This window comes from Anser anser (assembly GCF_964211835.1).
Source record: "Anser anser genome assembly, chromosome: 14".
NCBI classification, from domain to species: Eukaryota; Metazoa; Chordata; class Aves; order Anseriformes; family Anatidae; genus Anser; species Anser anser.
Genome location: NC_139735.1, coordinates 6216957 through 6232862, shown reverse-complemented (window position 1 = coordinate 6232862; position 15906 = coordinate 6216957). Strand labels below are relative to the sequence as shown.

Sequence of the window (15906 nt, the reverse complement as noted above, 5' to 3'; positions counted from 1 at the left end):
ATGGGTTCGTCCACGCTCCCCCCCTCCCCGTCCAAATGGTTTCGCCCCCCCATTCCCAATGGGCTCTCCCCCTCCCTTCCCAGTGGTTTCGTCCCCAAGTTCCCCCCTCCCCGCCCCCCATGGTTTCGCCCACCCCATTCCCCATAGTTCCCCCCTCCCATCCCAATGGTTCCGTCCCCGCTCCCAGTGGTTCCGCCCCCAGCTCTGGTTGGCCCCGCCCACAGCGCCCTCCCCCCGCCCTTCCCGCCGCCGCCGGAAGTGACGCCGCTTCCGCCTCCGCCGCAGGCCGGGCCCGAGGCGGGGCGGCGCGGGGGCCGCCATGTCGACGTCGCTGGGCTCCAACACGTACAACCGGCAGAACTGGGAGGACGCCGTGAGGGCCGCGACCCGGGGGGGGGCTGCGGGGGGGGGGGGAACGGGGCCGGGCCCGTTCCGAGAACCCGGGGTGGGGCCGGGGCGGTGGGGCCGCCCTGAGCGCGGTGGGGGTGAGGGGGGTGGGGGGCAACAAAGGCCGCGCTGTGCCTAAAATGAGGGGGGGGCGGCAGGGGACAGCGGGGCGGAACGGGCAAAAACACGGAGCGACGGGCGCCCCGCCGGGAGGGAGGGAGGGAGGGAGGGAAAAAAGAGAAAAAGGGGGGAAAAAGGGGCAAAAGAAACAAAAGGTCGGTGAGATAAAAGCGCGTTTATAGGGAGCGGTATCGGGCGTCGCGGGGGGTGGGATCCCGTGTGCTCAGGCAGCGAGGAGCCAGGAGGAATCAAGGGCCAGGCCCTAGGGGCCGTGCGGCTGTCGTACGCTGCCACTGCTGCGCCTCTCGCCGTTGCGATGGCAAATAAACGAGCTGCACGGCTCGCCGCTCTGAGAAAGTCACCGGGATGTCCCTCACCAGTGAAATCAGGAGCAGCCAGCGTGCTGCGGGTCTTTCACCAGAGGGGCTCGGGCAGGGGCTCGTGGCTGGCCCAGGGGCTCTTCCCGAGGGAGGCCTTTGTGTCCTCCCAGCACCCGGGTGGGTTACGGTCAGGTGCAGGAGATGATTCAAGTGCTGCCATGGTGATTTCGTTGCTAATTCCACATTTTCTTTCTTCCCGGTCCATTCAGGACTTCCCTATTCTGTGCCAGACATGTCTTGGAGAGAACCCGTACATCCGCATGGTACGTGCCTGCGTGACCGCGCAGCCCTGTGCTGGGCGATGGATGCCTGCCCTGGGACCCCTCGGTTCTGAGGGATAAAACAAGCTGGGATACAGGAGGTGCTGAGCCACGTGCGCGCTCCCAACTAGCTGGTTGTGCGTAGCAGGGTCTGGTTCATACCTTTGTTGGTGTGTCACGTCAGGGTGGTAGGCACAGGATGTAGGAATAAGCTAGGCAAAAAGGAGAGGAAGATGGCAGCCTGACGGCCAGATGGCAGAAAACACCAGAAAACAAAGCTTCGGTGCCGGGAAGTTGTGTGCTGTGGGGAGCGGGGAGCTGCTGGAGTGTTAAATAGGTCAGGTTTGTGATGTGCAGGATATGTACCCCTGACAAGGAGCTAAGGCAGCCTTAGTAAGGCGTCCTGGCAGTGATTTAAATCCTTGTTTGTTGACCTCGGTTCTGGCCGTTCAGGATGAGTCAGGCCGCGCTGTGCCGCTTTTCTCTGTGCTCAGTCCAGGTACAGAGGGTGAATGTTTGGATTCTCTCCTTCACGTTTTCTTTCCACAAATTTTGCTGAGAGCTATTACAGCGCTTTTAAGAAACATAATTTTATTGCTGATGGAAATGAAGTTTCGGAAACGGTTTGTTTTCGTGTACTTGGTTTATGTAATTACATCACCTTGGTTTAAAAAATAACTATTAATATTCCGTTTCATTTGCACCTCGCCTAGTACATGAAGTGAGGCTCATCATGCTTCGTTTAAATGAGCGATTCTAAAATGGGTTGAGAGTTCCTTAGGATTATTTTTGTCCTGTTCACCAACCAAGGAAGATTCCACTTAAGCACGAAACACGGGGGTGGGTGAGCCTAGCTGCAGTGTGTGAGGAAGAGGACGCTGTGCCGTAACTGTGACGTGTTTTGTGTTTTTTTGTCAAGTTAATGACGTTCTACGTTTTCTTTTTTGATTTTGATTATGTTTCAGACCAAAGAGAAGTATGGAAAGGAATGCAAGGTATGTTTGTTGTCTTTTGAAGCATGCCTAGGAGCAATGCGTTCTGATGTTATAAAAAATCTGCTGCCTTCAGGAAAGTGCTTGCCTGGGTTAACACCTTAACGCGTACGTAACTGCCTAACACTTTAGGGCAGTCAGCAGTCTGCTTTGTTAGGTGCTTGTTCTTGTAACAGTAAAATTATTGGTCAGACAGACCTAGGGTTTGCTCGTGTTTATCAGAATCTTTAGGTTTTGCTGATATCATCGTACTTTATTTAAAGGTATTGCAGCATTCAAGATGTTCAGTACTTTCTGTTGCAAGTTTCTTTTCATTGTTAAACGGTGAATAAATAACTGGAGTTTAGGGTTTGCTGTGAACATGTTATTCTTGGCCGGCTAGAGGTTACTGTTAGAAATAACCCAGGTTTATTTCTGAGAGGGACGGAAATATTTAATGTTGTCATGACTTGAGGGAAGTTAAGGTCCGTCCCTGCTTCTTTTATCAGTTGTCACCTGAGGTGGGGAGAAGGGTTGTGTTGAAATTGTGCTTTGCTTCCTCAAACTGTGCGTGCATCAGATGCAGACGCGTCTTTCCTGCAGATAACAGGGGGCGGTGGTTTTTGTCTGGACCAAAGGTTCTGTAGCCTCTCACTGGGCTCGCTGCTGTTTCGTTGACTGCTCAATTTACAAATAATTGCCAATTTGTCTTTAATAACGCAAGACCCTGGATGGTAAGTTCAGCGCTTTGTGATTCAGTTGCTGACTTTCTGTCTTTCAGATCTGCGCCAGGCCCTTCACAGTGTTCCGCTGGTGCCCTGGTGTTCGCATGCGTTTCAAGAAAACAGAAGTGTGCCAGACGTGCAGCAAGCTGAAGAACGTCTGCCAAACCTGCCTGCTCGACCTGGAGTATGGTGCGTACCAACAAGCATTAACGAAGAGAAGCAGCAGTTCTGCTTGCCTCTGAAATGAAAGCTGGTGAAATGGCTTTAAATGTGTGCGTGAAATTGGCGTGGTTGTCTGTCTGCAGACAGACTTTGAGAAGAACAAGTCTCGATGATCGGGTCTCTTCCAAGATTCAGGGACAGCGTGGTGTACCTGGGCAGTAGACAAGTTATCTCTGGCTACTGCAGGGTGCGAGAACTATTTTTTGTTCTTTCGGTTTGTGCTTCATAGGGGTGTTTTGCTTGTTTATTTCTAGGTTTGCCTATCCAAGTCCGGGATGCAGGACTCTCCCTTAAGGACGAAATGCCTAAATCTGATGTCAATAAAGAGTATTACACCCAGAACATGGAGCGTGAGGTAAGAAAGTGTAGTTTAATCGTGCTCTGTTTGTGTGGATGTGTACAAGGGAGGGAAGGGGCCAAATGCACTTTCTCTGAAAAAGAATGACCCAAGTCATCTTAAAATCATGTGCTTCCTTTGATTCTTTGCATTATTTTCCAGTATTTTTATATCATACAATATGTAATACCGTAACAGCTCTCAGCAAATCGTTTGCGTTTTAACTGCTGCGTAGATAGCCAACTCTGACGGCACCAGACCAGTGGGCGCGCTAGGAAAAGCTACTTCCACCAGTGACATGCTGCTGAAGCTGGCTCGGACCACGCCTTACTACAAACGTAACCGTCCTCACATCTGTTCCTTCTGGGTAAAAGGAGAATGCAAGCGAGGAGAAGAGTGTCCTTACAGGTACACACACATTTCCAACGCTTAATTTGTTCCCTGTGGCCAGATACGTTTTCCCTTAGGGACTGAGGAACAGGAAGCGTTGCAGTGGGGAGGAGACACGATGCTGTGACTGGGGTCAGTGTGAAACCTGAAGTGAGCTGGCGTGCAGCGCCACTGAATGGGTCTTTGTTGTGACAAGCTCGGTGCTGAGGCATTTGCTGCGTGGTTTTGTAGTGTTTGGCCAAAGCAGTGAGTGCAGCTCTTGTCTTGCGTAGTTCATTTTGTCCCTTCGTGGCATCAGTCCCCTCCGTCAGAGGTCTTTGGATTTGAACAAGAGGCCGTTTGAAATCCAGCTCTTGTGTTTTGTGGTACTGAGTGCTCGGCAGTGAGAAGTGCCATTCATTCGGAGCTGAAGGCAGCCCTGCCTGGAGCATGTTGTTAGCTGCAGTCTAAGTTCTTGGGGCTTTTTGTTGCGTTTTGGCCTGTTTATGTGAACAAAGTTATAAACAACCAGACCGTCCTTAGAGGGGAAAGGAGCAGTTGTAGTCCCTTGAACCCGATGCAGCTGTGACTGGTGTTATGAAACGCTTTGTTTGCTGAACCTTAGACATGAGAAACCTACAGATCCGGATGATCCTCTGGCTGATCAGAACATCAAAGATCGTTACTACGGAATTAACGATCCTGTGGCTGATAAGCTGCTGAAACGAGCATCGACCATGCCTCGACTGGACCCTCCTGATGACAAGACCATTACTACGCTGTATGTTGGAGGGCTTGGAGATACTATCACTGAATCAGATCTCAGGTGTGTTGGTGCAGCTGTGTTGCACTTGCCTTTGTATTTGGTGCTTTGGTTACTGCTCATCTTCAAGGGAGGGAATCTGTCTTACAAGGAAAAAAAAATACCAGCTTTCAGTGTTCCTTAACGGGGAACTGGTTGGTGGGCAAGTACAGAGGAGTGCCAGCTTGTTGGAGAACAGACAAACAGGCGTGCTTCAAATGCTTTGATTAAGAGAGAAATCTTACAGATGAGTCATTCTTTGGAGCTCTTGGGGGTTCTGTTAAGCTTTTTACAACAAGGCCCCATACCTTCTGTCTAGCTAGCTGCTGAGAAAAGCTGCTGCAGTGATTTTATTGCTCCGTAATGACACACGGGAGCCAAGAGACTTGATTTGTAATGGTTGTTCTGACGTGGTGACGGGGAAAAGAAAGGATGTGATCATTTCTATTTCATCACATAAAATCTTACCCTGCGGCTAGGAGGAGCGGGATTTCATATGCATGTTTTTCCACACAGAAATCACTTCTACCAGTTTGGGGAAATTCGGACGATAACTGTGGTGCAGAGACAACAGTGTGCTTTCATCCAGTTTGCCACCCGGCAAGCTGCAGAAGTGGCTGCTGAGAAATCCTTCAACAAACTCATCGTCAACGGCCGCCGGCTCAATGTCAAATGGGGCAGGTGAGCGGGGTGGGGGGCATGCGCACACGTAACCTCTTTCTCAGGTGCCTTGTCAGTACTGTCCTCAGGGGCTCGATTCTTAAATGGAGTTCATTTTTTGTGGGTCTTTGTTCAGTTTATGCAGCCCTGAGGAGCTGGATTGGATGTTAAGCTGAAGTAGGCAATGGGTCGATACACGGTTGGGGTTCTCTTGCAGTCTCTTTTTCTTCCAGTAGTGGGATCTGGGTTGGATATGACACCAATTGTGTAAGGGTTGTGTTAGTTGAGGGTAACGGATGAGTTTCATAGTTCTGCTTCAGTTCAGCTCTGGTGAACATTATTTGCATACTTTGTATCAGCTCTCTTTGAGAGTGACTTTTTCATCCTTGGCCTGAAGCAATGGATCTAGATTAGATAATGTGGAACCGCTGCAGTATAAATATCTGTTTGTTCTGCCTTTTCTTATCCTTGTTCTCAAATTTTTGTCTGTTCTATAGGTCTCAGGCAGCAAGAGGAAAAGAGAAGGACAAAGAAGGTACTACAGAATCTGGGATAAAGCTGGAACCAGTTCCAGGACTTCCCGGAGGTAAGGGAGTAGTTTTCTCCTCTGAAACGTTTCATGCTGACCTGCTTCCATGAGAAAGGCTGGAGTTCAACCTCTGAGAACATTTTAAGTTCAGGACACCAGAGGCACTGGTGAGCCCAGAGCAGTTCCTGACTGTGGATTTGCAGCAGATAAAACCTGGCACGGGAAACGAGCTTTGTCTAGAAGCAAATTCTTGCTGAAGAGAAAGGTTGTCATGTGATGAGTGAAAAGTTAAAGCTGAATTAATTAATGTTACTCAGGTCCAAGGTACTGGCAACCCACGCTGTTCAAGTCTTGGTTAACGTTTTTGTAATTCATTGAGTGTTGTGTGAAGGAAAAAGCCAAGCTGGTTTCTGATGGAGTAAAGTGGGGAGTGTTCCACAGGTTGGCGCAGTCCTACTTCTTGCTCCACCTCGAATGTGTGATAGCAGCAGCAGTTTGCCCTTGTGGGAGAATTGGTTGTGCCTCCTCCTCGGAGGCAGATATGTCTGTGTTTCTTGACTGAGAGATTAGATTTTCCATAACCGCAGTATGGTTTTGGTTTTTTCCCTGCAGCTCTCCCACCTCCTCCAGCTGCAGAAGAGGAGGCTTCTGCAAATTACTTCAACCTACCTCCAAGTGGCCCTCCAGCTGTGGTTAACATTGCCTTGCCACCACCTCCTGGCATTGCTCCGCCACCACCTCCAGGTACTTGTTTTTCCTCTGTGACCGAGGGTTTCTAAATTGGTGTTCCAGCGCAGCGGGCTGGAGGTCTGGTCCTCCTTGCTCAGCTTAACTGTAGCACTGATGGATACCCTGTATTGATTTCCCTGATGATATGGGCTGAAACGATGATATAAAAGGAGCTGTCAGCACAGTTTGATTAAACCGAGCTGCCTGTTGTGGTAGGTATTCACTTGCAAATGTTGAGGCACGTTAGAGATCCCTGTTACGGGTCTTCAGACCTACCTGGGGCATTTGCTGGCTGCGTAAATGCTGCACTGACCTGAACTTCAGAGCCCGTTTCCACAGCTGGTTGAACGCAAGCCTGTGTTTGTGTACATGCATCTGTCTGAAGGTCTTTGTGTGGGCTGTCAGACTCTTTGGTTGCTCCACAGTTGAGTAGAAATCACTTAGATTGGCATTACAGACACCCCTGGCAGTCCCCCACCAGCTTTTATCTGTGACTAGGAATGTGTGTTGGGTAAGGATTGCTCCCAGTTTTACTGGGAAGAGGGGAAGGAATTTGAGGAATCGCGGGAGATGGGCACCTCTCTGAGGTGCAGCTGGTGGCCAAGCGTTTTCCGTTGGCAGTTCCAAAGGGTAGTACGCCCGCGTTGTTTGTTCTCTTGCTGCGCCTGAACGTGACAACTCTCTCCGCAGGTTTTGGACCACACATGTTCCACGCCATGGGGCCGCCGCCTCCCTTCATGCGAGCGCCAGGCCCCATTCACTACCCGTCTCAAGATCCCCAGAGGATGGGCGCCCACGCGGGAAAGCACAGCAGCCCCTAGCACATCGTGTCACCCTCGTCATTTAAGTAAATGTTATTTTCTAGTTACCATGGTAGTGCCGTATGTTGAGCTGTGGGTGAGCTAGAGAAGCCTTATTTCCCTGCTTGCAGACGCTGGGCAAGCTGAGCTCTGTGTCACCGTTAGCTATCGGATCGTTGATGCAGCCCGGGTCTTTCGTTTAGTATCGGGGGGTGGGGGGCAGACAGAAGGGCTGTCGGGGGGGTCTGTGGATCAGGTGTACCAGAATTACAGTGCTCGTAGTGTATCCCATTTGCACACTTTTGAAATAAACTTCTGGAAAAACAAAAACCAAACCCTCTTCAAGCCCGTTTGATATCCTCAGTCTGAACACTGTGGACTATTTAAGTGTAACCAGAGACTTCTCTGTGTCAAGTAGCCAATGACTTGTTACTCTAATGACGTATTAATCTTGTAGTATCGAGCCAGGACTGAATAAGAGCAGAAAAACAAGCTTGTCACATGTGCCAAACCCGTGGCTTTGCCTTACCAGCGCCACAGAAATTTTTTTCCCCTACTTTTTAAAAACTTTTAACAGAAAGAAACTTTCTGGCGCTTCACTTCTAATCCTGCGTGTCCCGAGCAAGAAAAGTTGGGTTGTGCAAGCAGCCCCCTGGTGATGCAGGCGTGACCTGGAGGGACAGGTTAGCAGCTCTAACCAGGTGACGCTCCCCAGAAGGTGCTCGTGTGCCCCCCTGCAGCTGTCAGCAGCACAGTACAGCTGCAGACTCGTCCTGCGTATTTACAGGACATGATCAGGCATTTGGATACGGTCTCCTCTTAAACTCTGAGATGGATCCAACATCTTTCTGATTTAATAAGACGTAAAACTTTTATTTCTATGTTCCAACTATAGCATTTGTCTAGGAGCAACTGCATGGAGCCTGCCGTTGAATAAGGTGTATGGGCACATCGCTAGAGGATTTTAAGATACCTGTATGTCTGCTGCTTTCATGTAACTGATCTGTGGGCATCTTTCTGTAAAGCAAAACATGATGGGACCTGTTCTGAAGACTCCTTTGCTTGTTTTAAAAAAATACATTAAATACGTGAGTTTTTCAACACTTTGCTTAGACCCCGCTTCCTGGAGCAGGGTGCCTGAGGGCTTTGATTGATTCGGCTGCTGCCAAAGCCGGGGTGAGGAGTGGGCTGTGACAGTGGGTCCGGTTCTGGTTCCTTGCGATGCCAGCGGGTCCCCCTGATGCCGCCACCAAAGGTGTGCGTGATGCTGCCAGTGCTGGCATGGCACCAGGGGCACGGCTGCGGCACAAGGTGGCCTTCCCTGGAGAAAGGGCTGAGCTGTGGGCTCAGGTGGTTAGTTTAGTTTTTGTCAGGTAAGAGACAGCCCAGGCGGTGTTAGGGGGGCGCTGAGGCACGCTGGGGGATCAGGAGGGCTGTGCTGCGTGCTGCCGCTCTGCCCCCGAGGCTCCAGTGGGCCCATGGGCACTGCAGACAGATCGTGAATGCAAACAAGGTGTACGTTATAGCAATTTATTTATTTTCCAACCAGGTTCCCCAGGGGTACGTGTGTTCAGCTGATGGACAGAGAGATGAGAGGTGGGTTTAGAACAGGACAGCAGCCGTACATCACAAATTTTTAATGTTAGAGGACTAGACCTTTATTCTTTATCCCCTCATGCTTCTGTGGGAAGAAAGGGAACTTGCATTTCTCTGCCCCGAATGGTGTGTTGTCGCAGCGGAATCCCTGCCTGGGATTTTCTCTGCACGTCTGCACGGTATTAGAACGCGCTTTACAAGCGAGGCAGCTGTTAACTGCATTGTTACCACGAAATTTACTTGCCTGGTTTAACCACAGCGGTGGAAAAAAATGCTTTTATCCCAGTGCTCCTGGTTTCACGGGACTAAATAAGCATGGCATTAAGAACTTGACAAAAGCTGTTGTAGAAAGCGTGTGTTATGTTAGAGATTTTTGTTAGCGGTTGGCAGGGTTTTTCCCAAGTTTTTGATGGCTTTCCTACGAACTGTTGTTGGCTGCGTGTCCCACCGCGTGCCACTGCTGGAAAAAAAAACGTGTAGTCAAATCCCCACTGCTGATTTTTGCATTTAAGAAGTCCACGCTTGCTGTAGGGACGTGACTGCACTGCTTTTCCTTCCCACTGACGGTGAAGTTACCCGAATACCCCGGCAGTTTCTTTCAGGCACCCCAGGCTGGCGCAGTTCTGCCGCGCATCTGCCCCAGGCAGGGCCCGGTCCTTATCGACGGGCTGTGTGAAGCAAACCTGGCGTAGGAGGATCAAAGGGCTGAGATGTTCAAGCAAGGCGTGCAGGTAGGAAGGGCAGAATGACAGCTGTCACATGCTAGCCAGCAGCTTATGGAAAAAGTGGCACAAGTTTCCAGCTCCCAGCGTTCCCCTCCCCTGTCTGGGTCGTGCTGTGTGGTAAGCAGGCAGGTGACCAGCTCATCCTTTGCGTTGTCCAGCCAAGCCTGAGGTCACTGCTCTTAACGTGCCAGTGCCCCTGGTTGCTTGTTCTGCTGGCGTTGTGCAGTCCTCGCCTCCTTTCGCTGTCCTTCGGATGGAATTTCTCCCCGGAGGCACCACCTGTCGGGGCAGGGCGCGTGTGCCAGCGAAGCAGCAGCGGGACTGCTCGGTGCCTCGTGGCCGGTAGTGCCGCCGTGCCCCACGGCGCGGGGGGAGGACAGCCTGCACGGCGTGTGTCGTGGGGTGATGGTTACGGGAGCCTGCGGGGGTCTCCTTGCGTGAGCGATGAGAACGTGGCTGCTTCGCTTAGCGCTAAACGCCCTTGTGCCAGCGGCTGGTATGAGGGGAACTCAGAATGGTCCCAGGCTGGAGCTTGTTCAAATCCCGTGGAAAAGGACGACGAGCTGAGACCTCGAGCTTAGCTTTCAGGAAATGCTAGGCGAGAACGCTTACTCCCCTCTCCCCTACTGTGCAAAGTACGGTTGAGTCTAGCGAGAAAAGCATCCGTGGCGATGGGGAAGGGAGCGGGGGTGCTACAGCTCGTCGCTCTCCGGCAGGACCCGTGCCCAGCCCTGCGGTACTCTGTTGAAGTTGCGCCTCTGGGAAATCAGCTCCAGACCGCTCAGGTTGTCCAGCTCGGCGGCAGGCACGTAGAAGAGGTCGCTGAGCACTGCTCTGTCAAACGGGGTGGGAGTCCTGCAGCGCAAGAGAAGTGAACTTAGCGCATCGCAGAGAGGCTGTGGTGGTGCGAAGGTGGAAAAAGCAGGTCTGGACCTTTTAACTCAAGGAGCCCCACCTGTAAGCAAATGACCACCCCCTTCTTTTCCTCCCCAGGATGCTGTTACAACCTCTGCCCGCCCAGCAAGGTGCTTCCCTTGCACGGAGCACGCTTCAGCTCGACCTTCGGCAGGCCTGGGCAGTGGTTCTTGGTGCGTGAGCGTCCGTGGCTGTACGGGGAGGGGGGAAGCGAGCTGCTGCGTCACCACGGCCTGCTGCCACGGGCTCCACCACCAGCCAGGGATGTGAAAGGGCTTAGATTAAGAGAGCAGGTGGCGGTGATGAACCCACCGGTCCCTAGGCAGTGACTTGTCTGCAGATAATGTGCTGTGCAGGGGCCGGGGCTCCTCCTGCTGCCTCCTGATTGCTCTAGCACATGTGCAGGCAAACGTCTTTCTCCTGGCCCTCGTTCCAGCCGGCCTTTTGGGACAGCTTCTCCAACTCCAACTAAGAGGAGGAGCAGCGCGGGGGCAAGAGCTGTCATCCCTTCCTGGAGAAATGTGCAGAGGGACCGGGGAAGAGAGCGCCAGCTCCCCGAACGCCGGGAATGTTGGTTTTGGAGCCGTGCACGACCTATCAGCGAGGCAGAGCTGGGAATGTTTGCTTTGGGAAGCGCTGCTCGAGCATGAGTAATGTGGCCCTGTTTTGCAACAGTGTCCTAGGGAGAAATAAGGGGGGGAAAGGTAAAGGAGAGGGGTTTGTTCCAGGAACAGCCTCCCTTCTGGGAAAAGACAGGCGTTTTCAAAGCTTTGTTCTCGCTCTCTCCTAAAGCAGCACACCTTAGCGAGCCGGCCGAAGGTCTCTGCATCCCAGCCCGAATTTTTAAAGCTGGGAATAAATCGGTCTGCCTCAATGCGGTTGCTGTTGCGATGGTGAATTTTGCCTTGCCCTGTGACACACGCGGGCTGTGCTGGGGTTCACCTAGCTTTAGGCAAGGCTGCTGGCTTCTCGCTAGCCGAGCTGTTCCAAAAAGCGTGTTTTTCTGCCGTTTGGTATTTGATGAACTGAGAAGTGATTTAAAAGCCGACAGCTTGGAAGATCATGAAAAGCCCCGTTAAAAGCAGATTGGCTGCCTGAATCTTCATGCCTCAGTGAAGAATTAGAGGAGGTGGCAAGAGGCTTGGTGTTAAATTAGCATCCATCTGTATTAAATAACAGTTCAGGCCTTTAAATAGAAAGGCAGCGTGCGAGAGGGGAGAAACGGCGCAGGGTAAAGCATTATTCAGAAACATGCCCTTGCTTCGGGCCCTGCCCGCAAATAAATGCCGAGGCAGGAAACGGATAAATGCTGAAAGCAAAGAGCCGAGCGTCTGCAGCAGCTCCTGGGGCTCCGCCTGCAGCAGCTCCTCCGGCGTCGCTGCAGCGGGGCGCCGGGGACGGCTAACTGGGGAGGGGGGCAGAGGGAAGAGCTCTCGCAGCCCCTTGGCTTCTCCTTGGCTTCTCCTTGCTCTCCCTCAGCTCGCTTTCCCTTGGCTGCCCGCTGGGTTTCCTCTCCCTCAGCTCCGCTCCAGTACTGCCCAGTACAGACCAGTGCTCTGACAAGCGTTCAGAGGCGTGGAGAGGAAACGTGGAGGTGGTGCCAAGCTTTCAAAGCACAGCGGCGGTGTCCCCCGCGACTTAAATCTGCGGTGAGGCCGCAGTGCGGTCTGCTGGAGGAGCAGAGCTGGGTCCCAGCAGGGAACTCCAGTGGGATTTGGGGCACTCGCAGCTTGCCTACCTACTTTCATCCTCGTGAAGGAGGCTTTCAGCGAGGAGCAGAGACAAGACCTCGGTTCACACATTCCCTGAGACGATGCTCAGCTTAAAAGCTCAATTCTCATCTCTACCCTGGGTTGCTGGTACTGCCTCCTCCACCTGAATCCCCACCAGACACCTTTCCTGAGAGGCGTTTTTCCTCGGCAGTGTCCATTCCGCGGCCCTAACCTTGACCCCCACGTAATTTGGGGGCACGCAGGAGGCCCAGCAGCCGCGCTCGGCTGGAAGCAGCCGCGGGACGCGGAGCTGGCCAGGCCCAGCCACCAGAAGTGGGCCTGGAGCCTTCAATCCCAAGCACGCGTTTGGAAGGGATCTGGTGACCTCTTAGCACCTTGTGGGGAGATTAACCTCGTCCCCCCGCGCTTCCAGCAGCTGCTCGGGTACCTTGGGGAATTAGGAGAGAGGTTGGCACTGCCTCCGCCGCTCCGCCGCCCGGCCCTGAGCTGATGCTGGCGGGGAGCGTCGGTGATTGCTCCCCCGGGAAGGAGCTCCCCGCGCCAGTGAGGGGAATTCAGCTGGGAATTCAGATCCCAGGGGGATCCAGTGCTTAGGGCTGCTTAGAGCTGAGGATGGAGGTGGCGGACGGACAGACGGACGGACGGACGGACAGATGGATGGTGAGACCCGCGCCTCGGCCAGCCTCACCTGTTGAAGCTGACGAACTCCCCGTAGGAGGGTTTCATGGGCAGCTGGTTCTCTCTGCCCACAGCCTTTTCCTTGTCGCCGAGGAGCCCGTGCCACGGGGAGCGGTAGCCCTTGGGGATGGCGGTGACGTTGAACTTCTCCGGGGGCACTTCTCTGAGGGGCCCTGAGTACCCTGCGAGGGGGGAGAGGCGGCGTTCGGTGCTGCGGGGCGAGCCGGGCGGGGGGGTTGTGTGTGTGTGTGTGTGTAACAACAGCTGTGTTCACACAGCCCCGGATCCAAGGAGGCCTCGCAGCAGGGCTGCCTCCCTCTTGGTCCTGTAACCTCCAGGGCTTTTGGGGTCGCAGGGACAAGGAGAAGCCCCTCTGCCCCAGGGTGGGAGCAGGGTGCGAGCCCAACACTCACATCGCCTCCTCCCAGAGCCAGACCTGGGGGGGCTCCCGGGGGTCCCTGTGGCACCGCGCGGCGACCGCAGCGGGGCTGCCTTCGGGGTGCGAGCGCTTACCTGGGGCCAGATTGTCTGGGTTGAGGGCTCTGCCCATCTGCAGGACTTTCTCCGACTTCTTGGGCACCTCAGGAGGGCCGCCCTGGGGCGACGCTGCCACGTGCAGCTCCGAGTGGAAGCTCTGCTGGCCCTCGGCGTCCCCAGCCTGCGGAGGGAAGGCTCCGGGGCTCAGCACCTGAGCTGGCAGGATGCGGGCAGGAGCCCTGTCCTGCTGAGCAGGGGGAGCTGCTGCCCCCCCAGGTACCCACCGACCGCTCGTTCGCCGTCCCCTCCAGCCCGGCTTTCTCGGTGCCGTGCGAGCTGCCCGGCGCTGGGAGCTGCGGGGGGGGGGAGGAGAGGGGTCGGTGGGGGCACGGGGGGCAGGAGGCACCCCCTTGGTGCTCGCCCCCCACTCCGCCGAGCCGTCCCCTCTCCTCTCCCTTAGCCTCAGCGTAGGCACTGAGCGTGGCCGCTCCGCTGGAGCCCTGCAAGGGAGGGATTCCCCTCAAAGGCTGCGAGAGCCCGGGGCCACCATCCTGCCCGGAGCTGGGCTCCCACCTTCCTGTAGCCGCTGGGGTGCTCGAAGACGAAGCGCTGCATCCGCCTCTGCCGCTGCTGGAAGAGCTGGGAGCCGCGGTTGGTGCTCAGGGAGAGCTCCTCCAGCATCACGTCCTGCGGCGTGCTCACCTTCTTGCCCAGGTCCAGCCGGGGCGCTGGGGACACCAGGGGAGAGGATGGGACGGCTGCTGGGGGGGCCCCTCGCACGGTCTGGTGGCAGTCCCTGTGCCCCCCCACCACCACCAGCACCGCTTACCATCTCCAGGGTCTGGTTTCATGATGGTCATCGCCCGCTGCCACGCTCCTGGGGCAGGGCTACGGGGTGGGGACGGCTCCTGGCCGGCTGCAAGAGAGAGATGGCCGTGGGTGATGGCTGGGAACGGGGACACACCAGTCCCCGGTGTGCCACAGGGGCTGCCAGGCTGTCCCCACCCGGCAGCAGTGCCTGAGGTCACCTCTCTTCCCTGCCGCGGGTGCTTGGGGGCTCCCCACAGCAGCCCCTGGGGATGTGCAGGGCCCAGGGGTGCCCCCATTAACCCGCGGGTGGGAGCAGAGCCGTGTCTGTGCGCACAGCGCCTTGGGGTGCTCGCGCTCCGTGTCCCCCAGCCCATCTCTGCTGTTGTCACCCTCTCATCTCACCCCCAACAGAGCCCCTCAGGAAGCTCAGCACCACCCCGTGCCCGTCATCTTCCCTCTTTGCCGTTCTTTAGGGCAGAAAACGCCCCCAGCATCGTCCCTGCCTGCGGCGAGCGGTGTCCCCGGGGCTGAGCCCCGCTCGGAGCAGCACCCACGGCCGGCCGGCCGAGCAGAGGTGCTGACAGCCCCCGCACCAGCACCACCGACTCAGCAGAGCTATTTTCAGCTGCTGGCCCAAGCGGTGCAGGAGCTGCAGCCCCGAGCCTGCAGGGCCAGCCCAGCCCAGGCAGCGGGGTGAGCCGGGGCGCGGGGCCGCCGCCTGTCCCCCCTGGTGGGGCTGGGGGGCACCGGGAGGAGCAGCGGGGCCGGGCTCCCCAGCTCCCAGCTCCTCGCCTCGGGGGCAGGATGGAGGTGCCCCCCACTGTGCTGCCAGCCCAAAATGCACCTGCAGCAGCCGGGACGTGCAGCTCAGAAAGCAGCAAGGAGAGTTTTGGGGGCTTGGTGGCGGTTGCATCCCACATCTCTTGGCTCAGACTAAAGCTGTCACCTTCCCTAAAAGCCGCGGGCAGCACAGGGACCCCCAGGGCTGGGGCTGCACGGTGCCTGGCGCGGGGCTCCTTGCCAGCTCCGGGTCCAACATCTCCCATCCTCGGCTGGAGAGCCCGGGACCCGCTCACCCCTTCTCTCAACCCCCCTCCCCGCTCCCTCTGTGCCTGTCCTGTCCCATGGGACACCCCACGGCTGGGCTGTCCCCACGCCCCGTGCACCCCCCACCCGCTGACCCAAGTTTGGGACCTCTCCCCCCCCTACCTGCCCGGGGGGGCTCCTTGTGATACCAGCGATGCTGTCTGCCTGCGCTGGGGACGAGGACGCGGCCTGGCTCCAGCCACCAGCCTTTGGTGGCCCCAGCTGGCTCTGCGCAGCACCTGGGGCTCTGTGCTGCTCGCCCCGAGCCGTGCTGGGCTCCGGACGGGGTGCCAAGGTCCGGCGGCAGGACAGCAGTTATTTCTGGCTGAGAAAGGGGGCGGAGCAGGGCTCACCCTTGGGGACCGCCGTGGTGTCACCCCAGCACCGAATGGCGCTGGTCCTTGGGGACCAGGACGGTGTCACCCCGGCACCGAGTGGGGCTGTTCCTTGGGGACCAGGACGGTGTCACCCCGGCACCAAATGGGGCTGATCCTTGGGGACCAGGACGGTGTCACCCCGGCACCAAATGGGGCTGTGCAGCGGCAGCAGGAGGTGGCCGCACGTGTCCGAGCCCCTCGGGGCGGGAGGGAGGCAG

General features: G+C 55.8%; 2 protein-coding genes across 3 annotated transcripts; one reads left to right on the top strand and one right to left on the bottom strand.

Annotated features, from left to right (window-relative positions):
* Positions 1–222: 222 nt before the first annotated feature.
* Positions 223–7626, top strand: RBM22 (RNA binding motif protein 22). Its single transcript, XM_083798855.1, has 11 exons — positions 223–373; positions 1097–1150; positions 2113–2142; positions 2900–3032; positions 3320–3420; positions 3638–3810; positions 4397–4597; positions 5090–5254; positions 5731–5819; positions 6375–6506; positions 7182–7626. The coding sequence occupies exons 1-11, from the start codon at positions 320–322 to the stop codon at positions 7310–7312; spliced, it is 1263 nt and encodes a 420-aa protein (XP_083654981.1). The 5' UTR covers positions 223–319; the 3' UTR covers positions 7313–7626.
* Positions 7627–8807: 1181 nt separating this feature from the next.
* On the bottom strand, positions 8808–15757 carry MYOZ3 (myozenin 3). Of its 2 annotated transcripts, XM_083798859.1 has the most exons (7): positions 15435–15757; positions 14245–14331; positions 13989–14143; positions 13700–13768; positions 13452–13596; positions 12949–13120; positions 8808–10467 (listed from the first exon to the last, which is right to left on the bottom strand). In XM_083798859.1, exons 2-7 carry the CDS (start codon positions 14273–14275, stop codon positions 10305–10307), a joined length of 735 nt encoding a protein of 244 aa, XP_083654985.1. In that variant the 5' UTR covers positions 14276–14331; positions 15435–15757; the 3' UTR covers positions 8808–10304. The 2 variants fall into 2 exon arrangements, with proteins under 2 accessions (XP_083654985.1, XP_083654984.1); XM_083798858.1 differs by having other exon boundaries at positions 14245–15757.
* Between the last annotated feature and the right edge of the window lie 149 nt (positions 15758–15906).